The 27262-nt window shown below is 45.3% G+C and overlaps 2 gene segments (V, D, J or C); both read left to right on the top strand.

Annotated features, from left to right (window-relative positions):
- The first annotated feature begins 1150 nt into the window (after positions 1-1150).
- On the top strand, positions 1151-12800 carry LOC119243992 (immunoglobulin lambda variable 1-40-like). The segment is given in 4 exon segments: positions 1151-1196; positions 1310-1642; positions 3249-3305; positions 12655-12800. Coding segments are annotated over 4 exon segments (582 nt in total).
- A 352-nt stretch (positions 12801-13152) lies between these two features.
- On the top strand, positions 13153-24897 carry LOC119243991 (immunoglobulin lambda variable 1-40-like). The segment is given in 4 exon segments: positions 13153-13297; positions 16669-16728; positions 16808-17101; positions 24830-24897. Coding segments are annotated over 4 exon segments (567 nt in total).
- Positions 24898-27262: the final 2365 nt, after the last annotated feature.

Below are 27262 nucleotides of genomic sequence, written 5' to 3'. Positions count from 1 at the left end.
AACTAAATTGAGTAATAGTTAAATCTGTCTAACCGTAATATATAGGAGCTTATGTATCAGAGCAGGGACAACTTGTCTGTGGTGGAAAAGAGAAAATGGAGTTAAAGGCATCAAGATGATCAGCATCAGTGGAGACATGTCCTGCTCGTGGAGGGAAGACTTGGTGTAGTAAAGATGCCAGTTCTTGCCAATGGACAAAGTTTTAATCCATTTCTAAACACGACAAACTATTTTGGATAGACACATAGGTCGGTGTAACAGAACCAAGAATACAGAAGAAAACAGGTGAAAATAATTGTTAACATTTCCTGGTAAACACTTATAGCCAAGACACCACCAGCATAGTCTTAAAAATATAAATTGGACAGCATCAAAAATAAATTCATTGTTCTTCCTCCACTTTGTGAACTAGCAAGACAGTTAAATTACCTAAAAATTGAAGATTCAGATGCAAATTAATTCATAGGACAGTAGTAGGAATCCATTCCTTTCATACATATGAGTGTGAGATACTGAAAATGCTCCAGGTTCTAACTTGCAGACCGGTGGAGAATGGTGTAATTGAAGTATCTGCTCTGGGCAAACCATATTTAAGCAGTTATTTATGAACTGCTCTTTCACACCAGGACTCCATCGTGCAGCACTAGGGGTCACACAGCCTGAGTCAAACCCTGGATGTGTGACTAGACACAGTGGCCTGGTGATCACCAGGCAGCAGCTGGGCTCCCTGGACTTCAGTGCTGGTGAGTGTGTGCCCTCAGCCAGCAGGGGGCGCTGTGGAACGATCCTGTGTGCCCTACACTCTTGCTCAATGCAGATATTTATACAGATGTGTCTGGGCCTAGCGGCTGACCCTGGGCTCCAAGATGGGGACTCAGCAGCTGTGTCCTATTGACACAGTTGCAGTACTGAGCAGGGACTTTAGGGTGGGGTCAGCAGGTGCTTCCTCCCAGGGTTCTCACAATCAAAACCCCTCCTCCTTGTATGTGGTATGAGCTGAGCTCCAGCCCCAGTGCATAGGCAGGGGCTGAGCAGACCCTGTATAGAACCCCATTTGCATGAACAGCCCCTCCTGTGACAGAGCGTGAACAAGAAAAGGAGGCCTGGGCAAGGCCAGCTGAACTGTGGGTCTCAGGCAGCTGTGAGCACCATGGCCTGGTCCCCTCTTCTCCTCATGCCTCTCTCTCATTGCACAGGTAATTGGCTATGGGGAGCAGGAAGGGAGCCTGGGAAGATGCTTGGGGCCCTGCCTCCTCTTCTGGTCTGTAGATCCCAGCAAAAACCAACACCTTGTCTCTCCCCCTTCCAGGATCCTGGGCCCAGTCTGTGCTGACTCAGCCACAATCAGTGTCTGGGAACCTGGGCCAGAGGGTCTCCCTCTCCTGCACTGGAAGCAGCTCCAACATTGGGACTTACAGTGTGGCCTGGCTCCAACAGCTCCCAGGAACAGCCCCCAAACTCCTGATACATGGTACCAGCAATCGACCTGCGGGGGTCCCTGATCGATTCTCTGGCTCCAAGTCTGGCAGCTCAGCCACCCTGACCAGGGCTGGTCTCCAGCCTGACGACGAGGCTGATTATTACTGCCAGAGCTATGACTACAGTCTCAGTGCCCCCCCCCTTGCTCCAGGCCTGTGGGAACGTGAGACACAAACCCCCTTTCTCTTCTGCCAAGAGCAGGCACCCCTGGCAGCTGCTGCTGAGGCTCAGCCTGGGGCTCTGCACCTTCTTGCTGCTGTCCTGGCCCAGGCTCCTCCAGGGCCCCCCTGGGGCAGGCCCCTCCCTCCCTCTGTCCTCAGAGTCACTCCCAGCAGCACATCCCTAGGTGAGGGGTCTCCATGGAGACAGAGTCCTTGTCTTCTCATGTTAGGTCTGCTTGCTTTCAGCAGGTTTATATTCATTTTTTCCCATTATTAAAATGAATGAATCAATTTCTGTGCCCTTGAGTGTATCACTGGATCTCACACCCTCCCTGCTGTGCCTGCAGGACAGTCAGCCCTGCTGCAGCTGCCATCTTACTCATCTAACACTAACCAGTGGGGAGTAGCTTTTCGAATTCTATGATTTTTGGTGAAAAGGAATCAGTTGCAAGTTATACATTTATAAAAAGGACTCTAAATACTTTGTCCAGAGAAAACCCTCAAGTGACTGTTTATAACAACTTTTTATAATCATCAAAAAATGAAAAGAAATGAAAATCTACACAGGATGTTTGGTAGAGCTTTAGATCTCATCACTAACACTGGAATCAACTGGGATGGCCTCACAAAGTGGCATTTGTGTACCATGGGATAATTTTCAGAGGGAAGACAAATGAACTATACAGTTACAGCGTTTATTGCTGTATACATATATCAATTTACTTGATTTACACACATTTTTGATTTATTGATATATACTATATCATATATATATTTTATTGATAGTGTATATCAATAAATCATGTTGCTAAGGACAAGAAAAATAACTGAAAAGCTAAACCGTGTAGGACTTCAAGAGAGCTCACCCCACAGTCGGTTCCACCTGCTGCTATTAAGTGGTGTGTTCACTCCCTGATGTTATTTGTAGTAAACACTCTGTTTCAAGTATCAATCCTTGCCACCAATCAGTGTTTCTGTTTATGGAAACCAGCTGAGGGCAGGAACCACCCCTGCTCTGCTGAGAGTGACAGCGCAGAACAGGAGCCTGAAGGCTGAGGAGGGGGATACCTCAGGGCCCCCCATTACAGCCACCTCCACACCCCTGACGCTCCCAGGACAAGGCATTTGTGGTCTGTTCCTGGGCAGCAGCCAAGGGCACACCTTTTCAGTATAAGATGAAGGATTCCTGGGATCTAATACCCAGCTTGCTGCCTATCATCCATCATACCTTAGAGAGTAGGTTGAACTTGCTAGGATAGCAGCTTCTAATAATTCCTACCAATACATAAATAAATAAATAAATAAAATATATATAAATGTAAAGATGTGTTAATTAATGTGATTGTGGCAACTTTTTCCACAATGTGTATGTCCATTATATCATCACGTTGTGCACCATAAATATATCTCAGTTTGTCTGGAGACCATATAACATTGGAAATCCAATTTTAAAAGTTATATTTCTCTTAAAATTTATCACGCCATTATAATTCATCTCTCATCAAATTTGCATCTTTCCTACCTTCCTATGTTCACTTTGCCAAGTGCAGGTACTGACTGAACGCTCCATCTTTAAGAATTTGTTGATGATTGTCTTTCTCATTGTAGGTGAATGGTTGACAATGCACCGAGAATTTAATCAAAAAACATCACACTATGTCCTCGGTAAATTTCTCTGCTGGATGATGGAAGGGAAAAAATTATATATTATATATATATATGTAATATATGTAATGTACACACGTCTCTGTATCTGTTTATATGCGTGTATATATATATAAATCTGTATATATAAATCTATATATGTATAAATGTGTATATATATATATATATATATACTTATTCAAAATACAGTATGTTAGATAATGCACAAAATATTTAGGATTAAAATATGTCTCAGGCCTCCCTGGTAGTGCAAGGGGTTAAGACGCAGCCTATGAAACTAGCCTCAGCCACTGCAGCACGAGTTCAATCCCCGGCCAGAGAGTAACCCACATGGCACAGCAGACCTCTCCTGACTTGTCTGCTGCTCCCTTCTGCAGTGTATTTCAGTCAATCTGCCTGTTCTGTTCCCTGTTCTGTCTCTGGTAAATCCTCTCAACCCTCACACCTCTGGCTTGTACCCAGCTCTTGTATGAATAAATAAATCTTAAAAAAATATGTCTCTATGTTTTTTTGATCTGTGGAGGAGAACTAGCCATGGGGAAGAGGTTACCGCACACAAAATTCATGGAACAAGAGAAAAGTTAGGATAACGTGAAGGTCTTGCCAAACTTAAAACATCAGATCTATTCATGGTATGAAATGCTACAGCACACATGCCCTCCAAAGCCACTCCACTGCTAATATCAGCAGAAACACACATACATATGGATGCTCACACTTGATAAAGGAACCACAGACAGGTAGGCAGCCACATGAGAGAGAAGTAGGTAGGTAGGTAGGTAGATGGAGAGGAAGGAAAGGCAAACAGGAGAAAGCACATTTCTTAAAAGTTTCCTGGAAAGGTTCCTGGTGGGACAATGAGAGGCAGCTGCACAGAGCCCCTGAGCTCCTCAAATCAGACCCTCACATGTCTCATCCGATCTAATGCATTGTTCACTGTCACTTTCTGACCCAAGGGTATCCCATGGGAGAGAAGATGCTATGACACTCCCTTTACTGTCACTTAGCCATGACTCAGTGCCTCCAATCCATTCCTCACCCTTCAGTCCTCATCTCTCCCTCCCACCAGGTCTCAGCTCCATCCTCACATGCTGCCCACTTCTGGAGTCCCACCACTTAGTTCCCAGATTTCCAGCCCAGTGTCACCTGGGACAGCAACAGATGGGTCTAGAGCAGCTGAGGATGAAGAACAGCCTCTTGTCATTACCTTCTCCCTGTTACTGTTGATGGACCCACATAGCCCACCAGGACTGACCTGGCAAGAATACAGGGGAGGGTCCTGAACCCTCAATTAGCCTCAAAAAGAAAGTGAGCGGTGGAAGAGGCAGAGCACCTCCTCCTTCCCAAACAATGAGATTGTGCTGGTCTCAGCCCTTTGTCCTTCTGCTGAGCTTAAAGCAGGACAAATTCTCCCTAAGGGATCAGATTTCAGGGTCCAATCTCCACTATGTAAACTAGTGAATGGGTAGTCAGGAAGCCCACCATCTGAGGATGCCACTCTAGGGAAAAACAACAATAAGGTTTCTTAACCAACAGGAGGAAAATAGAGATTCTAAGGCCACAGAGGCCAGCTCTCATCCTGGATAGCGCATCCACGTCCTGATTCCCAAGGCCATTCATGCAAGATGCTGCTGCTCTGTCAACGAGGGCATGGAGCTAGTGGCACACCAGCAAGCAGTGGGCCAGGATCTGGAGCTAGTGGCACACCAGCAAGCAGTGGGCCAGGATCTGGAGATGAAAAAACTTATTAGCAAAGAAAAGACATATAAGAATTTAGGCAAAAACTTTTGAATTTTACTTGATGTCTTTATGTTGTAAAGATTTGAAACCCCTGAATTTTAAGGGTGGTATACCCAGACACACAATGCTTCAGGCTCTTTTTATAAAGCTGCAAATTTTTATACAGCTGGTATTTTAAGATGAACAGGTAATTTTCATCTTTTCAACTAATATTCCATCAAATAACTTCCTTGTTTCTCCCAAAACTTCCATTCACACCAAGGAATCCCCTACTTCAACCCCTTCTTCATCCAGTGTTTCAGGAGAATTATCCCCACCGGAGAAATCCTGGTTTTTGTTTCAAGCATGGTTTCTTCCTAAATCATTGCATTGTAGCCTCTAAGGTACAAAGTACCCCAATTGCTCCCCACCAGACAATCTTATCCCTTGGGATACTGGATGGGTTGACTCAACAGTAGTAAATGCTGAGGCCTCTGGAGCAAAGATACACAAGAAGAGAACACCCATCTCTGAGGTAGGTGTGTCTACATTATCAGTCACTGAAAATATGTGTATCCTAAGTTGTTTTATGCGTTTTAAAAACATTGGGGAGCCATTACAGTCTTATAGAGAAACATTCAGCTTTTCATTCTCCAAGGGCCTTTTGTGTCAATGTGATGTTACAGTATTTGAAATGATTTAACAAGTAAGTGCATTGGAAGAACTAGGTCACAGGGTAGAATAACAGACTGACCTGGGTTTGATTTTGGGCTTTGTCACTAACTAACTGGCAATCTTAATCTTGGGGAGATCATCTTACTACTCCTGAGGTTCAGTTTCCCCTTCTCTAACCTGGAGACTGTAATACCTACTCAGAGAAATATTTCTAGTGCTCCCTAGTAGCTGGTTCTTCTCTCATTCTCAAACACGCTGCATCTGTATATCTTCCTCCCTCATAGCGAGAGGGTCCACAGTGCAGTATGATGGGTTCTGAGGCCGAGGAAAGCACTTTTGCAGCCTTCAAAGTTTCCCTTTGGCTCGTTCTCTTTTTCACTTTGCTCTCTTTTGCTTTCTCTCAAAGAATCGAGGTCCCTATTAGCAAGACAAACCCACGGGATTGAAGAAGGCTTGGCAACATGGGCATCCCCCCATCAGCCTTGGACTTTGTGAGAGCGAGAAAACGTTTAATTTTAAGGCTCCAAGGGCTTGCCATTTTTTGTCACAGGGCCCAAGCACAGCCTGACCTGACATAAAGTGAGAAAGTTAAGTCAGATGCTAAAAAGTGAGGGTGTTGAGAAATGGATGTGAATTCATGATGTACATCAGTAGCGACATACCTGGCAAACATGTGGGTGCTTGCAAGACAGACTACTCAGGAAGGAGCATGTAGCTCTGGGGAAAGATGGAAAGACATGCCTTAGCTGTTGGTGTTACAGGTGAATAACGACATTTGATAAGGTATTACAAGAAAGAGATGAGTCTGGAAAAAAATTGTTTGCAAGCCATAATAAGAATAGACAGAGGGCCTCCCTGGTGGCGCAAGGGTTTAAGCACAGCACTATGAGGCTATCCACAGCCACTGCAATGCAAGTTCAATCCCCGGCCAGCGAGCCACCCACAAGGCCCAGTGGACCTCTCTTGATTTGCCCGCTGCTCCCCTCAGCAGTGTATTTCAGAAGATCTGCCTATTCTGCTCCCCACTCTGTCTCTAGTGAATCCTCCCACCCCCTGTATCTCTGGCCTGCACCCTAGCTCTTGCATGCATAAATAAATCTTTACAAAAAAAAAATATGAAGAGAGAGCCAAGAAATGTCAGGTTTTCAATGTTGAAACAACATTTGCATTTAGACACCAAACAGAGATAAAAGTTTAAAAGATTTTAAGGGACAAAGGTAGATGAAAGAATAATATTCCTACATATTGTCGAAGGGTCTCATCACTGAGGGTAAAGGCAAAATTAAGGATGTGGTTCCAGACAGAAGTTTGGCTGCCTTGAAAAGGCAGCCCCCACGTGATGTGGAAGCACAAGCTAATGGGATGAACCTTCCTGCAGTGGGGGACTGGACTCTCCTTTTGTCCACCTAGAGATACTATTCTGTTCTGTTCTATAGGTAAAAAAAAAAAATATATATATTTCCCTCTGTGTCCTTCAACATGCTTATTGGGTGAGTAAAAATTTTTAATTTGCTTATTGGGACTGTAAAAGATTCATTGTTTGTTAAAATTAATGATATTGATAAAATACAAAGAGAAAATGCAACTTTTTTGAGTTAAATCTGAACCAGAAAACTGTAAAAATATACCTCTTCTCCTGTCCTCAGAAAAGTGTTTTATTTTTTGCCTTCAAAATATGCTTGCTCTCAGTGAGATAAAAGTGTAACAACTTAAAACCAAAGGATCCTTCCTTAAAAATATAAACTTCTTATGTAAAAAATTTAGTAAAAACTGCTTGACTTTAAAATTGTTGCAGTCTCGAGGCCTAGGTCTTTAGTAACCATTAAGATTAGACACCTGTTCCAGGTAAAGATTTTAGCTTCTATCTCATTGAAAACCTTCTTCATATACAAATGTATAAAAAATGGTAAATTAGAGCATCAAACTTAAAATCTAAGACATTTCAAAAACTAGGTTGAGGTGTTTAAATTCTTATACAATTTAAAAGAATTTTTTTTTTCTGGTCTTAAAATCTAATGTAAATTCTCTGCGCACAACTTCTTTAAAGGCAAAGAGTCACTCTTAAAATACAAATTTAGGACATGGTTGATCGGAAGGAGTTGCTAAAGGACTGAAATTAAATCAGTGACAGGTTTCTCAGTGTCTTCACAAATATTGATAAAATGACTATCTCCTAAAATGGTACACATAGCCAAAATTTTGAATGAATATCAAGAGATCTCTGTGTCTGTTAGTGTTACCATGTTGGGAGCAATACTTTACTCTGTCTAGTGTTTACTTCAAAAGAAACTTCTGGTATAAAAGGTACTTTTGTCTCTCCTACTGAGTCCCATGTATATGGAAAATGTACATAGTATTAATATGTCTCTCTGACTTTTCTTGACTTTATGAATCTGCCTAATGCTTATCTGATTATTAGGCAGCCTAGAAAAACCTTGCTATGTGCCATTGTTTCATTAGCAACCCTGCAAACTGGAATTCCAGTCCAAACAGAAACTAAAGCTACCACTAAATTTTCAGGTTTGGGCCTCCCCTGGTGGCGCAGGCGGTTGAGCACAGCACTGTGAAGCTGTCCACAGCCTCTGCAGCGACGGTTTGTTCCCAGCCGGCCAGCGAGGGTCCCACATGGCATGGCAGACCTCTCCTGTCTCGCCCGCTGCTCCCCTCAGCAGTGTATTTCAGTCAGTCTGCCTGTTCTGCTCCCTGCTCTGTCTCTGATGAATCCTCTCACCCTCCCTCGAGTCTGGCCTATACCCCATCCATGTCCTCTCTGGCCTGGCACGGTCCCTGAGCAGAATCCTGTGTGGGGGCCAGCAGGTGTTTTGTCCCAAGATTCTCTCAAGGAGTGAAGCAAGTCTCCCTGTCCTCAGTGTGGGGTGTGAGATGAGCCCCAGCTCCAGGGCTCGGGGAGGGGCTGGGCAGCCCCTGGGTGAACCCCATTTGCATGCACAGCACCTGCTATGGCAGATGGTGGGGAAGAAAAGGAGGCCTGGGGCAGCCCAGCCCATGTGGACTTCAGTGGGCTGTGAGCACCATGGCCAGGACGCGTCTGCTCCTCCTGCTCCTCTCACCACACAGGAAAAGACAGGCCTCAAACAAGAATATTTCTCCTGCTTGTCCTCTGACTTCTATTTAAGATCCCGGGGAAATCTCCCCTGAGTCCTGCTGCTGTGACTAAGTGTGTTTCTGTCAACAGGTTCCCTCTCCCAGCCTGTCTGACTCAGCTGCCCTCCCTCTCAGCTTCTCCTGGAGCAACAGCCAGACTCACCTGCATCCTGAGCAGTGACATCAGTGTCGGTGATTTCAGGATCCGCTGGCACCAGCAGAAGCCAGGGAGGCCTCCCCGGTATCTTTTGAAGTAAAATCAGACTTGGATCATCACCAGGGCCCCAGGGACCCCAGCCACTTCTCTGGAGCCAAAGACGCCTCGGCCAATGCGAAGCTCCTGCTCATCTTGGGGCGCAGCCTGCGGACGAGGCCGACTACTACTGTAGTGCAGATCATGGAGACTCAAAGTCCTCACAGTGCTCCAGACCCACGGGGATGTGAGACAAAATCCTCCCATTGCTGCCCCGGCCTGGAGCAGTCACCCCTGCTCTCAGTACCAGGCCTCAGTCTGGTGACATCTGTAGTCACTTTTTTTGGTCTAATTTCCTTGGACACAGGGTTGTGTCTCATCTTCTCATTACCCTTAGCTAAAAAGCTCATTTCTTCTCACATTGGCTGTGTCTATACAGATACGAGTCAGACTTGAGCTGAGTTTCCCACCAGGGAGGTGATGGAGCAGGAAGCAGGAGGTGGAGCTCACCCTCATGCCCCAGAAGTAAGGGTGTCCTGAGAGCTGCTGGCCTATTGTGGGGTGCAGCTGCCCCAAGTCTGTCTCCAGGGTTCGGCTGTAAGAGACAGGCGCCTCCATCCACATCAGAGGCCTCTGGCCTGTCCGGGGGAGCTGCCTTTCCCACGAGGGGGCTCAGTCTGCATGGTGTCAGGGGTGCTGAGCAACGGGGTGTCTCCACAGTGACATGCGATTACGTGTGACTCCCCGTGTGATCTGGGATACCGGACATCAGGCTCCTTGGCCACTGTCTAAGGCAGCTGCTGCCGTAGACAGCTCCTTCCTCACCCAGGGGACCTCAGGCTTAGGCTATATGTCGCTGAGGGTGGGGGGACTTGGGGTTTAGAAACACAACTGAAGGAGATCCTTCCACAGAAGCAGAGAAGAAATGATATATTTGTAGGAACTTGCAACCCTATTAATAGTGTTCCCACACTTTAGGTGGGAGCCCTGGGGACAGAGGGGACAGAGATTGACATTCCAATAAATGGGAGTTTTCCCTGGAGATGAAAGTCCCAATGTGAGGCCTCATTGTCCCCATGGTGTCCTGGAAAGGCCAACCTCACCCCACTCCCTGGGCCCTAACACCACAGACAAGAGCCTCTCACACATGCTGAGGCCTCACAGTGGCTGAGCGCGTGGCCTGTGCCTGCAGGGTCCACGCCGTGTCTTCTTAGTGTGGTATTGGGGCAGATAGTGGGTAACCCTTCAGCTGGCCCAGGGGAGGTGGCACACTGCGTCCTTATTGATGCGTGACCTTCACCTCCCGTGAGGCCACCATCACCCTATGAGCTCCCAGGTCTGACCTCCTTACCACATTGTCTCAAATTCAGTCTTTTCCTCACTGGAGTCTATGGCCAAGTCAGGTAGTGTTTGCATCTGATAGACAAGGAGGGTCTGGAATGTCTTTCCGAGAAGGAAGTGAGCTCCTAGGAAAGTCTGTGCAGAGCATGAGACCCTGCTGGTGAGCTGAATGTCCACCATGGAGCCTCAAGGAACAGAGTTCTGGGGTATCCCCACCACACCCTGGAGGCTTTGTTTTCATCCTCTCATCCAGGGACCCTTTGAGAATTTGTGGGAAGGACTCCCGGGTCACCCAGGACCTGCCTTCCCCTCAGGCCCACCAGGAGCAGGTGCAATGACACCAGCCTCACGACCCTGCATCTCAGGGCACTTGGCAGAAGGTCAACGTTGGCTGCCAGAAACTTCAGAATGTGGGTTATTGTTTTTCCAGATAGAAGCCCCATCCACGTGACGTCTTGCTACTTGGGGTGCAGCCCAAGTGGGAGGCCGATTAGAACTCAGCCCAGAGGTAACTGCTCTCCCCCTGCGCAGCAGGGCCAAGGCATCTTCTCTGCTCCCCTTGTCCCACCAGCAGGCCTCTGTCTGTCACTGTTGGCAGAAGTAGTCACTGTCAGTGAGTCCTCACCCCGGGAGATCCCTGCTGTCACCTGTGCCCCAGCACCAACCTTCCCAGGTGACACTGGCATTTGCATCTCAGGCTGACTTCTGGCTTTTCCATCAGCGCCAAGTGAATACACTGAATTCACTTCTTTACTGCATTTCCCGTCACTGCAGGGCAATGTTGAGCGGTGATGGAGGAAAGGGCGCCTTGGCCTGTTCCTGGGAGCGCCCCTTCACCTCCCCACTCACTGAGATGCGGCAGGACTGGGACACACAGCGTGCATGAGAGTGCGTGTTACCACATCACAGATGTAGCTGCTGGCTTGTAATTTATGTGGCTTCTATTAGGAATTCACAGTAGATGGGGTAAAAGGCTCTTTCAGCTTCACTTGGGACAATGATCAAATTTAGTGATGTGTTAATACAATATCCTATTAAAATATTGTATAATATGGAACACAACTCATAGCATTGGATGAAATCCTATTTGGCAAGGATGCATCAATGAATTCATCTGTTCATGGGATCTCTTTGTTAATACTTTATTTAAAACATCTATATTAATATGTAATGTTATTGGTCTGTATTTTTCTTCTTGTGTAATTTCACTGCATATGCATCATGCCATAAGTTCTTGCTAAAAGAGTGAGGAAGATTTCCACTCTTTCATATGTTATGGCATCATAGTAATAGTAATAAGAACAGTAGTAATATGTACTGCTATAATACTAATAGTATGCAAATGAATTGGAATCCTTTTTTCTCTTGATTTTGTCTGAAATTTCCTCTGAAATTGTATTGTAAGCAATTCTCTGGGTTAGTTCTACAATTGAGCTTTTCAGTTGTTCTCTGAACTTTTAATCTATTTCCTCACTTTATTTCCACTGCAGCTAATTTTGTCTTTGTAGAAAATACAGTACCGGTTCTCTCTTATTATTTTTCATACAGTTGAAATATCGCCCGTAGGAAGCTTTGTGGGGCTGCACAGCCTCCCTGTACCGCAGAGGTTGGATATGTGAGGTTAGATACCTGCATCCCCTGTGGAGGGCAACACCCTCCCCCAATTGAACAGATGAGCAGGCCCCTCACATAGGAAGAGGAGCGAATGGTGAATGAGTATAGAATGAGTCCACACTGTAAGTTCCTGAGGAAAAGCACGTGTCCATAATGAAATGTCACTTGTCAGAATGGTTTAAAAAGAATGAATGACGTCTTTAGATCCTGCCCTGCAGGGAGGGGGCAGGAATCCTCACTTGTTGCTGGGATTGCAAAAAGTCATGACAAATTGAGACGACACTGTGACAGTTTCTTACAAAGGAAAAGTCAGTCTAATATGATACAATTTTGAAATCCCACTCCTAGGTATTTCTGAAATCAGTATTTGTGTCACAAGATAAGCACATAATTGTTTAATGCTGCTTTCTTCATGTCTGTGAAAATGTGCTGCAATAGGTGATGAATAAATGTCCCTGCTTTACCCATACGAGGGGATTTTAAAACTGAGCGAGAAAGCCACAGAAAGACACAAGGAGGTTTCCATTATACTTTCGTGTAAGGAAACAAATCTGATAAGTGGATGTGACCAGTGAGATGTCCAGAGGGCTGGACACTGAGCTGGTCTCCTTGGAGGGGCGCCATATCGCCTGCATCCTCCAGAGGGCGCAGGTGCTCCCCAGTTCCTGAGCTGTGAGCTCTGCTCTCTGTGGCCTCTTGCAGGTTTTCCTGTGTATCCCTGGAGGTTAGCCTTCCCCAGTCTTACCATCTTGTTTACTCAGCCGGTGCCCAAGCCTATCTTGAAGGAGGGGCTTGATCCGGTTCCTGAGAGGGGAAGATTTGCATGGAGACCTCCCACCTGTGAATAGGGTGACACATAAGGATTGGTGGCCTCAGTAGGGGCTGTGAGGCTCAGCAAGTAGAGCCAAGAGGCATCACACCATGGGCTCATCCTATCCTCACCCTCCTTGCCCTCTGCACAGGTGCTGCCTGAAGGGAATTCTGGGAGGACACCTGGATGTCACCTCAGATAATGACCTCTCCTCCCTCCCTGGGATAGAGGTCATTTCTGTTCTCACTGTCCTCTGTGGTCTGGTCTCCTGCAGGTTGTTGGGTCCCGTTTGAGCTGACTCAACCTGGCTCAGTGTCGGGGTCTGCAGTGGCAACTTTGGAAGCCACTAAATTCTCTGGTACCAGAAGCACCCAGGCAATGCCCCCACCATGCTGATCTATGGTGATGATCAAAGACCCTCAGGGGTTCCTGATCGGTTCCCTGGTTCCAAGGACACCTCGTCCAGTGCTGCCTCCCTGACCATCTCTGGGGTGCAGCAAGAGGACGAGGCCGACTACTACTGCCTCTCTTATGGTAGCTATAGATACAGCACTCCAGACTTACAGGGAAGTGAGACCAAAACTCCCAGAGCCTCCCCAGCCTGGGTCTGCCCCCAACCAGACCCTCCAGGGAGGTTGTTCTTCCCTGTGCCTCCTGCTCCAGTGTCTGTGTGGAGACTGTATGAATCCTTCTGCTAGCTTTCCTCTTCCCTGACACCCGTGTCTTGATGGATGATTCTGTATTTCCTTTGTGATCACTTCATGAAGGTGATTTATTCCGAAACAAGTTCTGTACTCCTCAAGACAGTGTGGAGTCATTGCCTGTGGGGGGCTGCTCTCTGCAGGGAGGAGGTATTCAACCATCCTGCAAGCCACACTTCACAGGCTGGTACATCCTTCTCCATAAAAACAGCTCAAGACATTCCAGAATCCTCTGACTGGCAGAGAATCACTCCATTTGAGATCCACTGGGTCACAAGGACACTTTTAACACCTTTAGGCCCCTTTGACTTTGCCTTCAGTTTGTGACATTCAGCTGTGAAGAGGGGTGTGTGTCATCTCTGTGCTCTGTCCCCCTCTATTAGACAGACAGTGACACAGAACTCCAGTGAGGTCAGAGCATCATGACCCTGTCACATGGATATGCCTCTCAGCCAGAAGGTGGAGGCAAGTTTTGGTTAATGCGTGAGCTTCAATATTTACATAAATCACATGAAAATATAATGGATCTCGTTGTATGTCCACTTAGCAAGTGTTTTACACACATGTGAAACCAAGTGAATAAGAACACATGTAGTCTCGTAGACTTCAGGGAATTTGCACACCAGTGTGGTTGGCCCACAGGAGACAGGAGCCAAAGACAGGAGTGGGAGCATATTCTTAGGTAGCAGACGCACCCATGAGCACATCAGCTGCCATGAGGAGGTTGTTGCTAGAACTTCTGCCCTCCTTCCACTGCACTAAGAGCCTGTAAGATAATTTTCACTCACACAAAGTAAGCAGCTCAAAATATACCACAGGGTCAAAGAACTTTAATAATCAACACTATAACCCAATCTGCCCAAAGGAGCTGGTGGGAAAACTCATAAAGGACGATAGACAAGTTTTAAATCTGTGTCCAGAGAAGACATGACCCCTCCCAGGGCCCGTGGGTGAAGGAAATCAGCACATGGTGTGTGAGGACACGTGCCGGTCTGGGCCTTGTTCTACCCCAGTGTGTCCTCCATGGACCACCTGCCCCAGACATGGGCCCTGCACTCCCTGCAATTTCCCATCTGTCCCGCCACCCAATTAGACACACACTTGGGAGATTTCAACAAAACAAGTTATGAGAGAGCAGATGGAATACGTTACATTAATGCACAGTAGTTTGAGGTCAATTAAAATGTAAATACATGCCAGATTGTGATATATGGCCAATGAAGTGATATGGTTTTTTTTCAAGCTTTATTTATGTATGCATACAACAACCGGGGTGTAAGCTAGAGGTGCAGGGGTGAGAGGATTCACCAGAGAGAGTGGGTAGCAGATCTACTGAAATACACTGCTGAGGGGAGCAGCATGTAAGACTGGACATGTCTATCGCACCATGTGGGTAGCTCCCTTGCCGGCCAGGGAGAGAACTCATGCTGCAGTGGCTGGTGACAACTTGGTAGCTATGTCTTTAACCGCTACATCACCAGGGAGGCCCTGAAGTGATATGGTATTTAGGATTGTTCTCAATTCAGAAAAAGAAGGATAAAGAAGAAGATGAAAGAAGATGAGTTTCATTGATCCTTGTTGATGTGGACTAAGGGGACAACTCTCTATAGTTTGTTAACTTCAAAGTTTCCCACGATATAAATTAGTTTTCTCTAATCCTGTTTGTGATGATGGGGGTACATCCTGCTGTGAAGAACCATGTCCCTCAGACTTGACACCCTGTATGTCTTCACTGTGATGACAAGTGCCAGCCCTCCTCTCCCCCACACAGAGGAGGCTTCACTCTGGGGACCGTGCAAGGGAAAGGGGTCAGGTGGTGAAGTCATGAGTGTGAGGGAGGCTGGAGGTCTGAGAACAAGGAAGGGTGTGAGGTGTGTGAGGGCACAGAGCAGACCCTGCAGGCTCCTGAGGGAAGGCCGGGGGTGGGGTTCATGCCCAGAGCAGTGAGGGTCCTGAAGGGTGTGAGCATTTACTGACCTGCCTGAGATGAAGGAGGAGGATCATTTGAATAACTGAGGAGAGGATGTGAGATCACAGGTATTTTCCCAAGACCCCGGAGTCTAGAAGTCTGGGGACCATGGCAAAGTGAAAGCAGAGCAGAACAGGGTGTGGTGAGGACGCCAGGGTTCTGCATTCAACTATCCAGACAGTGGGAACATAAAATCTTCTGTTTATTTGCTATTAAGCTAAGATAGTAAGTATATAAATAAAAGGAAGGGAAATATTTAAAATACAAATAAATTATAAGTGAATTAATCAGAATCCTGATAGAAATATATGACACAGATCCGCAGAAACCGGAGAATTACAAATATAAAGGTTAATGCGCAAAGTTTAAAAGAGTGATATGTATCCACACTCATGTGTGAAGTCTTCCAAAGCCTTTATTGTCACCAATCACTATGAAAAAATGTAATCTGCACCCAAAATTAGATAATTTTTAGAAATATTTGCTGAATTGTCCTCTTTTGAATATGCCATTTGTTTATTCTTGGGAATTTCTATTCTGTGCCACTTATCTGCACTTCCTCTCAAGTTCTTCCAACCAGCTCTCTCTCCCTTATTCTGTGTTGTCTGAACTGATGCTCATTTGGATCATTTTGTTATTTCTCAAATGCAGTCAAATATATTCTGAATGCACATGTTTGCACCTCCATGGACTAAGAAACTTGTCGGAAGAGAACCTACAGTAACCAGGGCCGTGTCCTGGAACCACAGCACCCTGGAGCAGAGCTGGGTGTGTGACCAGAGACAGTGACCTGGTGGCAGCAAACATTTAATAGCTGGGCTCCCAGGGCTCTGGGCCATGGTGTGTGTGAGCCCTGCGACCAGGAGGGGGCACTGTGGGGCTGCCTATTTGAGCTACACAGCTGCTCAGTGATGATGATTCACTCAGAGCAGCCTGGGCTTAGGGCTGGTGCTTATGTTCCCTGATGGGCAATCAGCTGCTGTGTCCTCTTGGCCTGGCACAGTCCCTGAGCCACCTATGTGTGGCAGGAGGTGCTTCCTCCCAGGCTCTCCCAAGGGGTGAAGGAAACATCCACAATCCTCAAGTGTGGGTTGTGAGCTGGGCTGCAGCATCAGGGATCAGGGAGGGCTGGGAAGTCCCTGGATGAAAACTCATTTGCACGCACATCCCCTCCTGTGGCAGAAGGTAGGGAAGAAAAGGAAGCCTGGGGCAGCCCAGCCCTTTGTGGGGCTCAGAGGCTGTGAGCACCGTGGCCTGGATGCCTCTCCTCCTCATGATCATCTCTCACTGCACAGGTGAGGATCCATAGGGCCTAACTTTTCCTCCTGACTCTAGACCCTAGCATCACCCTCTGTGCATCTTTCCCACTTCCAGGATCCTGGGCCCAGTCTGAGCTGACTCAGCTGTCTTCAGTGTCTGGGGCGCTGGGCCAGAGCATCGTCATCACCTGTGCTGGAAGCAGCTCCAACATCGGGGGTTATAATGTGCAATGGTACCAACAGCTCCCAGGAACAACCCCCAAACTCCTGATACATGATAACAGCAATAAGCCCTCAGGGTTCCCTGATCGATTCTCAGGCTCCAAATCTGGCACCTCGGGCTCGCTGACCATCACTGGGCTACAGCCTGAGGACGAGGCTGAGTACCACTGCCAGTCACAAAGCAGCAGGTGGGGTGGCACACTGTGCTCCAGGACTGTGGGGAAGTGAGGCAGGAACCCCTCGGAGGGGATTCATTCTGTACTCCCTCTAACAGTACAGCTGCTCCCTGTTTGTTTGGTCAAAAATTGCAGTGTGAGGGCCTCCCCAGTGGCGCAGCAGTTGAGCGCTGGGTTGCGAAGCTGCCCGCAGCCTCTGCAGTGCCGGTTCGCTCCCCTTCTGCTCCCCGGCCACTGGAGGAGGGTCCCACATGGTGCACAGACCTCTCCTGCTGCCCGCTGCCCCCTCAGCAGTGTACTTCGGTCCTTCTGCGTGCTCTGCTCCCCACTCTGGCTCTGGAGAATTCTCTCACCCTCCCGTGCTTCTGACTGTACCCAGTGCTTGTATAAATAAATAAATAAATCTTTAAAAAAAAATTGCAGTGTGAGACCCAGTGAATTTGGTAAAATCAAGTCCTCATCCTCACAAAAGCTGACCAGACAGCTTGTCTTTGGTGATAACAAATTGTCTGATTGTTCAAATTGAGCACAGATTAGTTTTTTTATTTTATATTTATTTTTTTTTAATTTTATGCCTTTTTTACATCATTTTTCAATTTTATGCAATATATACCTTTTCATCTTGGTTATATTCCCCATACAATTCCCACCCCTCTTATTTTGATCCTAATCCCTCCTCCTCTTCCTCCCCGCCCCCCCACCCCCATGGTGTGTTTCTGGTTTATAGTTGCTTATTGATTTTGATTTTATTATAATTAGTCTTTTTCCTGGTGTCTTATTTAGGTTTCCTAAATTCCCGCTATGAGTGAGACCATCTGGTCTTTCTGGCTTATTTCGCTGAGCATGATCCCTTCCAGCGCCATCCATGTTGCTGCAAATTGCATGTGTTTATCTTTTTTGAATGCTGAGTAATATTCCATGGTGTATATGTACCACATCTTCCTGATCCAGTCGTCTGTTTTTGGGCATTTGGGTTGTTTCCAAAGCTTAGCTATTGTAAACAGTGCTGCTGTAAACGTAGGGGTGCAGGTGCCCTTTTGAATTAATGATTCTGTGTCCTCTGGGGAAATACCTGGGACTGGAATTGCTGGATCATATGGAAGCTGCATCTTTAGCAGGTTGAGGAATCTCCACACAGCTTTCCATAGTGGTTGCGCCAGTTTTGAGCACAAATTCTTCATGGGGGATGGGTGACCTGGGGACAGTTCCATGAGGGGTGAGTTGGTTGGCTGGAGCCCCCTTAACAACCACAGAATGGAGGGCTTAGCCAACAGCAATTCATTTGCTCCCGCTGCTGGAGTCTGGAGGCCCAAAATCAGGAGTCGGCAGGTTTGGATTCTCCTGCAATCTCTCTTCTGGATTTCAATGGCTGTTTCTCATGGTGCCCCCACATGGGCTATTCTGTGGGGCTCACCCCTGGTTCTCTTCCTCTTCTTATAAAGTCACCAGCTCTTCTTGATGAGGGCATCACCCTCATGACCATCTTTATCTGAATCACCTCCTTCCATGCCTTGTCGCAAATGCAGTGATACTAGGGTTCAGGGATCCACAGACCACACTGAGGGGACACAGTCATCGATATCAAAGGCATCGGGCAGCACCAGGGACACAGAGTCCACCTGTGACATGGGGGAGCTGACTCCCAGATGGGGTGTCTCCACACACATACTGAACAGCCAGCATGTGCCAGATTTGGGTCTAGGGGCTCAACACACAGTGCGGACAAGAGGGGCCCTTGCCCAGGCTCAGGGGGCTGACGCTGTCTGAGGGGACATACAGGACAAACAAGAAAATTGGTGTGTCCAGGCTGACTTCCCAGAGAGGATCATTTGTGTCTGGTTTCCCAGACATCACACGCACACAACAACCCTCCACAGTGAGGGGTCCCTGATACTGAACCCATGCTTTCAGGATGAGTGAACCCCATCACTCTCCTCATCTCTGCTGAAACTGTCCTGCAAGCCAGGAGGGGGCTCTCTGGTTTGGGTAACACAGGGCAATTCTCCTTGGACCTGGGGGTAATTGCATAGTTGGGAGAATCTGGGTCTCATAGGAGATAACAATGATGGCTGTTTCACTGAATAGTGAGTCATCATTAGTTGATTAGTTAGCACCTCATCATTCGTTCAGGTTGGGTCATGTGCCATGGACACCGGGTGTGGGCAGGGACATGGGTCAGGCAGCAGCTCGGTTCCCTGTCCAGCTGATGTTCCTCCAGCTTCAGGCACTGTGGAGCGTGGATTATTGTGCCCCTCGACTATGCTGTGTCTTTGCCTAGATATTTCTTTGCTTTCACTAGTCTGTGCCTCTCAGTGTGCAGAAACAGGGAAAGTTTGAGATAGGGAACCTCTCAGGGCAAAAGTCCTGGTGGGAGGATCTAAACATGCTGAAAACAGCAAGTGCAGAGACAGCAACAGGTGTTATGGCTAGAGTAGCAGCAACACTCAGACTTTCCATGACTCTCTCCCTGGGAATCCATTATCTGCTGAAAACAGCCAGCAGACTTCATGGCCAGATTAGCAGAACCTGCTAGACCAACTTGACAGGAAGGTAAATGAGAACAGAAACTAGAGTTCGGATGCTTTGATATTGGGAAAAAAATGGAGTCCCCTGGCAACAGCTCCTATTCTCTCCCCCTGAGCTTGTGCCAGACAACGATGCATCCCCAAATGCACAGTCCACCAGGACACCCCACCACATACTCACCCGCCTTCCATGAGCCTGCTCCTCGATAAGGGTGAGACTGCACTGTACAAGGCGCAGCACGTCATGAGGGGCTGTCCCTCCAGGCCTGCTCTGCTCCGGGTGTGCGCCCCTCTAGGTCTCTCTCTCTCTCTCTCTACTTGGACTTTGAGTTGTCTTTCCCCCGTCTCGCTCTGCTCCCAATGCTGCTGCCCCGCGAGGCTCCTGAGGCCTTGCCTCATGGTGGCGACTATATCACACTAGGGCATTGCCAACGCTTATGGGAAAATTAATCATAATAACAGAACCCAACTGTGTGCGTATTGAAAACTTTTAGGAAGTTTGGGGTCCCAGTGGAGAGCAGAATATGGCAAAATCCACCATGAACCAAACCTTGAAAAAGACCTTTGGAAAAATCCATGCAGGAACACATTTGTGCAGAGCCCTCTTTGGGTAAGAGTGGCTCCCAGAAGTGGGCTGGGGTTAAGCCCCTTTGCAATTGTCCTTTGGAGCACCATTCCAAACTTCAATTTTGAAGATTGTGCCAGACACATAGCAAGTATATAGCATCAAACAGCATGTAACACATAACCCAGGAGATTTCAGCTGGAACTCGTCACTCTATACACACTAGGATGTCTATGCCTCCCAGTGAACCATGGCCTCCTTTCAGATCTCGTGATCAGGACTTACTCAAGACCTGGTAGAATGGAGATGTTTCAGATAAATAGTATGGCCCTTATGAAGTTTTGCTAACTACTCACATTTCCTTAATACTTGTGGTCATAAAAACCTGGGAACATCACTCTAGGATGAAGAAACCCCAGTCTTGTGAGCCCACTGATGATCTAGATACTTAAGAAAAAGACAGAAATTGTATTTTAAAATTTCAGCTTCTATGGCACCCCAAGATTAACTTTGTGGTGAACACTGGACCCTGAGACAACGCACACAGTTATGAACTTTTCTTTGCAATTGCTGCATCCAAACTCTTTTTCTCCTTCCAAAGTCTAGGTAAGGTGTCCAGGATAGCATCTGAAACCACATTTCCTCTGCTCACAACTATCCCCAATTTGGAAATTTGGTTTTGATTCCATGGGGGGCATTTTTGATTTTGGCTTTAATCTTCAATTTTAAATGAATCTTTTGTCCCTATGCTTTTGCAGGTATATTTGGTGAACAGACTATTTCAGTGAGAATAAAAATGCCTTTCAGGGTCTTCCTGGTGGTGCAGATTGTTGAGTGCCGCACTGTGAAGCTGTCCACAGCCTCTGAAGCACTTGTTTGATCCCAACCGGCCGGCAAGGGTCCCACATGACACAGCAGACCTCTCCTGTCATGCCTGCTGCTCCCCTCAGCAGTGTATTTCTTCAGTCTGCCTGTTCTGTTCCCTGCTCTGTCTCTGGTGAATCCTCTCACCCACCCGTGCATCTGACCCGTACCCCGGTTCTTATATAAAAATAAATAAATCTTAAAAAAAAATGCCTTTCCATCAGGCAGTGGTGAAAAGAATCTAACCTCAGAAAACTATGGTTTGTCCTCATAAGGATTCAGAGAGAAAGCTCTGGTCTTTGCTGACAAGAGCAAAAATGCAGTTACACAAGACATTTCATTTCGGTTAGATAAAAAACTAAAGGAGCTGTGTCCATTTGTACATTGTCTGCACGTCTTTCCAGTCGTGTCTAATTGTTCTGGCCTCCAGAGGATATCAAGACGGCACCTATACTAATTATGAGCTCAAAAATACAGTGGGAACTGGTTTAGGAGCTTCCAGGTAGTGTGGTTGTGGATAATCTGTGGTTAAGAAAAACTGATTTGGAATTTAATAGTTTGGTTTGGAAGATGTGTATATGTGAGAACTGGAAGTATGACTAAATTATCTAGATTTTGATTAGAATGTCACAGTATGATCTTCTGGAAGTTGAGATTGAGACGAGCCAAAATGAAAAGTGCCTGATGCCAGGGTTCCAGAGACCAACCAGTAGAGGAGGGAAACTGACTTCCTCTGGAAGTCCTGGAGACCCCAGAGAGAAAAGCCTTGGGAGCCTAGAGAAGAGGAAATCTCTCTAAAGGTCTGATGATACCACCCTGAGGCCTGACTCCCAAGGCCAGCACAGGCTGAGTGTTGAGAACTCAATGCAAGTTACGGAAAGTTGCAAGAGAATCGTTAGAAATTCTGCTTGGTTATTCTGTCCTATTCACTCATGTAAAAATATATGAAATGGATTGGAATTAGATTCAGTTTACTTTGTTGTACTAATAGATAGAATTTGGATAGAGGTAGAGAGAAAAGAGTTTCAACAGTAGCTTCTACTAAACATTTTTGAGATTTTTTTTTTTCCCATGGACTTGGAATACTTGACTATTTTCTAGTAATGGAGGACTTAATTCCATGTAGTAAGGATTCATTACACAGGATGCCCTTTAAAAATGTCTTCCCTGGGCCTCCCCTGGTGGCACAGCAGTTGAGTGCTGGGCTTCGAAGCTGCCTGCAACCTCTGCAGCACCGGTTTGATCCCTGGCCAGATCCCCGACCACCAGCGAGGGTCCCACATGGCGCACAGACATCTCCTGCCGCCCGCTACTCCCCTCAGCAGTGTACTTCATCCATGTGCTTGTTCTGTTTGGTGCTCTGGCTCTGGTGAATTCTCTCGCCCTCCCTCGCTTCTGACTATACCCAGTGCTTGTATAAATAAATAAATCTTTAAAAACATAAAAATAAAAATGTCTTCTCTATATATTTAAATTTTCTCTCTTGCCCCCATGGTGTAAGAACTGGAGGCCAGATCAAATGAATATAATCTCCTTGGACCCATTGATAGTAGTTTGCCCCATGGACCAGACAGCTACTCACCTGAGACCCAGTTGAGCCTAAGCTTACAAATAAACAAAAACAAAACAAGACAGCAAGCTGTTAAGTGCCCTTACAAGCCATTCTACTGACTGTCAGTCTTAGTGCTGCTGGCTTTTGTGCTTTCTTAGGTTTACTATGTGGGTGTCTCTTCCCTGGCTCCTGTTATTGGAAGAGAGCACAGTGGGCATACCCGCCCCTGGTGGTGAGCACTAGCACTGCAACTCAGAAATTCTTAAAGTACTTTTATTTTTTTTCCTGAATCAACAGGAAATGAGGTCCATATTAACTCAAAAGATATTATAGCAATTTCAGTAATAGTACTCTATGGCCAAATTTTCTGTCCCTTTTCAGTATTTCCCTGGCACAATACTTTTTACTTTTCATGTGAAATTTGGTTATGTTTTTGGTATTTAGAAATATACAGAAGAAAGGAGCCCACAAACATTTAGAATATTGAGAGGTCATTTCTAAAACAAGTATGTGTCTATTTGTCAGGGTTCCCCAAGACCACCTTAAGGTTCAGTAACTCACTAGGATGTCTCACAGGACTGCACATATAATCTACTCAACGACTGTGATTTGTTACAATAAACCATGCAAAGCAAATTCTGCGAAGGGAGAAGGCTCACGGGACAGCGTTCAGCAGAGGCTAGGTACAGAATTGCGAGGGTCTTCCCTCTATGGAGTCGCAAGGGACGTATTAATTCTCCCAGTGCAGGGTGAACGCATAGGCACCCTGTGCCTGGCACATGCCCAGACTCCAGATTCCCAGAAAGAAAGCAGGTGTTCAGCATAAACTACATTTGGCATACAAACAGTTTAAGTGTAGAAAACTTTTCTTATCAGGGATTAGTGGGAATGCTCCCACCAATTGAACTTGAACTTCTCAGATGCCGGTTAGGGCCAATCTTGCAAGCAGGTCCTACAAAGCAAACCCTATCTGTCAGGAGTGGGTAGAGGGTGCCAATCCCAAGGATGTGCCTTCTCCCAAAAGCAGCTTTTGACAGGAATCAGACACTAGGGATGCAATCAGGTTCTGCCTTAGAAATAGAGAATCTAGCATATTCTGTCCAGAATGCCAGACAGAGACGGGGGAAGCTACTACAGGCTGGCAACTGCTAGCCATCTGTAGCAATGAAAACCCCTCTCGCCCATTCAGTGGTTATTGAGAGAACAGTAGGAGGAGTTATTGAAATGCTCCATTGTTTAATGGAATTTGTTGAATGCATTCTAGAAAGAATTGATGAAATCTCATTAGTATCAAGATAGTTTTTATAAGGGGAGCATTAATTATGAATAAGAAAGTAAATGCTCAATAGTGTATTTACCACGATTGTCTTGTAAAATTAATTTCATCTGACAAATTTGATTCTTTTACATGGAAGTTATGAAATGTGTTTCTAGCATGGGAACAAGTGGAATTGTTATATGTAATGTAAAAGAAGGGAAACATTGAGAACATTCACTGGACAACATTTTAAAAAGTCATTTCTCCAAAGATCCAACATGTTGTAATTTTGAAAAGTGGAAAAGGCAAGATGGTACCATATCTTTCAACAAACCACATTTGAAGAAAAATACCCAGAATTATTAATTTTGTGGCAGGATTGTTAGCTCATAATGCTAAAGTCTAGTGTTTTCTGATTGATGAATGTTTAATGAACAAAGAATGAAAAAAGTGAGATGAGACTACAAGATGTAGAACAGTGTGAATGGACCATAGAATGTCTCTGGCAGAAATTCTACAATCGAATTTGCAAAAGAAAAAACTGTTAAGGAGAAACAAAACTATCAGGGAAATATACTTAATGAAAGGGGCAAGTGATTTAGAGTTTTATAATTTGTTTTGGACAAACAACACATAAATTGGAGATATGTCTCTATGCTTGTATTATGTCTGCTACTTCTGACAATTCTACCCATTCTGCCCCCAAATTAAGATGCTTTTTTAAGAAAATGAATCTCATTTATTAATGAAAATATATTATAGCCAAAAACATGACAGGAAAATATCAACATTGTCCAACTCTTTGTGCAAAGAGGAAATAAAATGAAAAGCATTATACAAATTATGGAAAGATCATAAAGAACGTTGTGTAAGATTTGTGGAATGTGCCCCCAAAATTCACAGTTTTCAATGGTCTCAGCGCTTCGAAGCACAAAAAGAGAAAATAACATATGTTGACATCTCTTGGTGTTTCACCCATGGGGTTGCATATTTTTATATCTGGTTCAATCTTCCTACTATTTGTGTGGTGGCTACTACTCTAAGCCCTTCATAGTATTTTGCCTATGAGTTGGAAACTTTTCCTTGACCCTCTCTTTATGAACTAGTCCAATTTTCAAAATTGGACTGTGTTAAGAGTTGAATTTATGCATGAAAGTGGCAATGGATGCAGAGAAGTGATTGTGACATATGGTGGAAGAGGGAGACAAGGGGATTGGTCATCATTACATTTCAGGGAAGTGTCTGTGTGTTGCTTCCACTAGTTAGAGGGGATGAAAGAGGGAAAGCATCTACATTCCTCGTGACTAAAATACTGCCCAGATACAAGTCCACGGCGCCCATCCCTGGTGACTGAGACACTGGCTCTAGATCTGAAAGGAATGTCACCAGTCTCGTGCTTCTTACCTACAACTATCCTGTAGTCAGTTAGGGTCAAAGACATTTTCATCACAGTGATTAACAATATTGGACGAGACAGAAAAATAGCAAATGCAGGGTGGTAGCAACAGTTGGTAAATACTCCCTATTTACATGCCTTGGAAAACGGGTTTTAAATATAAACTCTCAGTCAGTGGTTTGCATGGTTCGTAAAGAGAGCAGTCTTAATACGCACCCAGCTGCTCACTTTGGAGTCTCAGGGAATTGGTTGAAAACATCTGGACAAATTGACAACCATTCAGGAAAGGCTTTGCCTGCTCTAGGCTGTCTTGGAAGAAGAGTTTTGTTTGAGTTTTGGCATTGTAGTCTGCTGCGTTAAAAAGGCTTGAAGATTAACATAATTAATTCACCCAACTCCCTGTTATTGAATATTTAACCTAAGCTTAGTTTTTCTGTATTCTTTATTTTAGTATTTTATTTTCTATAATTCTTATATCATTTTTCATTTTTGCACAATGTATGCATTTTCATTTTTGTTATATTCCCCATACAATTGCACCACCCCTTATTTTGACTCCAATCCTTCCTCTCTGCCCTCCCCCCCATTGTGTCCCTGGTTTATAGTTGCTTGTTTTTTTTGATTTCCACTTTTTTCAATTAGTCTTTTTCCTGATCCTTTATTTAGGTTTTCTAAATTCCTGCTATGACTGAGACCATCCGGTATTTTTCTTTTTCTTTCTGGCTTATTTCACAGAGCATGATCCCCTCCAGCTCCATCCATGTTGCTGCAAACTGCATATGTTTATCTTTTTTGATTGCTGAGTAATATTCCATGGTGTATATGTACCACATCTTCTTGATCCAGTCATCTATTTTTGGGCATTTGGGTTGTTTCCATAGCTTAACCATTGTACATAGTGCTGCTATAAACATAGGGGTGCAGCTGCCCTTTGGAATTAATGTTTCTGTGTCCTTTGGGTAAATACATAGGAGTGGAATTGCTGGCAGACCTACTCTACCTTTAGTAGGTCAAGAAATCTCCACACAGCTCTCCATAGTGGTTGGACCAGTTTGCAGTCCCACCAGCAGTGCAGGAGAGTTCCTTTTTCTCCACACCCTCACCAACATTTGTTGTTGCTAGTTTTTTTAATATGTGCCATTCTCACTGGTGTAAGATGGTATCTCATGGTAGTTTTGATTTGCATTTCCCTGATGACAAGTGATGTTGAACATTTTTGCATATGCCTGTTGGCCATTTGCATTTCCTGTTTGGAGAAGTTTCTTTTTAGCTCTTCTGCCCATTTTTTGTACTGGATTATTTTTTTTTGTTTTTGTTGAGTCTCATCAGCTCTTTGTAGATTTTTATGATCAGTCCTTTATCATTAGTGTTGTGTGCAAAAATGTTCTCCCAGTCGGTGGGGATTCTCTTTGTTTTTGTTATTGTCTCTTTTGCTGTGCAGAAGCTCTTTAATTTGATGTAGCCCCAGCTGTTTATCTTTGCCTTCACTATCACGGCTTTGGGTGCTGTGTCTGTAAAGATGTCTTTGAGGTGCATGTCGTGTAGTGTTTTGCCTGTATTTCCTTCTATATATTTTATGGTTTCAGGCCTTATGTCTAGTTCTTTCATCCATTTTGAGTTGGTTTTTGTGCATGGTGTGAGGTAGTGGTCAAGCTTCATTCTTTTGCATGTAGCGACCCAGTTTTCCCAGCACCATTTAATTATGTTAATCCATGCAATGCAATATGCTATAGTAATTCAAAATGATATATAGGCACATATGTATTGCTTCTGAATGATGTTGGAAATGTGAATGAGGAAAGCAAAGTGCAAAATATTCGTATATTTAGAAATGTTTGTGCATAGGAAGAAGAAAAAAGTCTTAACAATGTTTATATTTCTGCGGTAGGACTAAGGATGATTTAATTTTTCTTCTGTCAAAATTAAAAAAAAAAAAAAAGGCTTGAAGACCCTATTCCGGGAGAGGCGCGCGGGCTTATGGGAAACGTCCCGTGAGCATTTTGGTGCCAACT

This window comes from Talpa occidentalis, unplaced genomic scaffold, assembly GCF_014898055.3.
Source record: "Talpa occidentalis isolate TD23 unplaced genomic scaffold, MPIMG_talOcc4v2.1 talOcc4.14, whole genome shotgun sequence".
Taxonomy (NCBI): domain Eukaryota; kingdom Metazoa; phylum Chordata; class Mammalia; order Eulipotyphla; family Talpidae; genus Talpa; species Talpa occidentalis.
The sequence above is the reverse complement of the archived record's forward strand: the minus strand, read 5'-3'. Positions and strand labels throughout refer to the sequence as shown.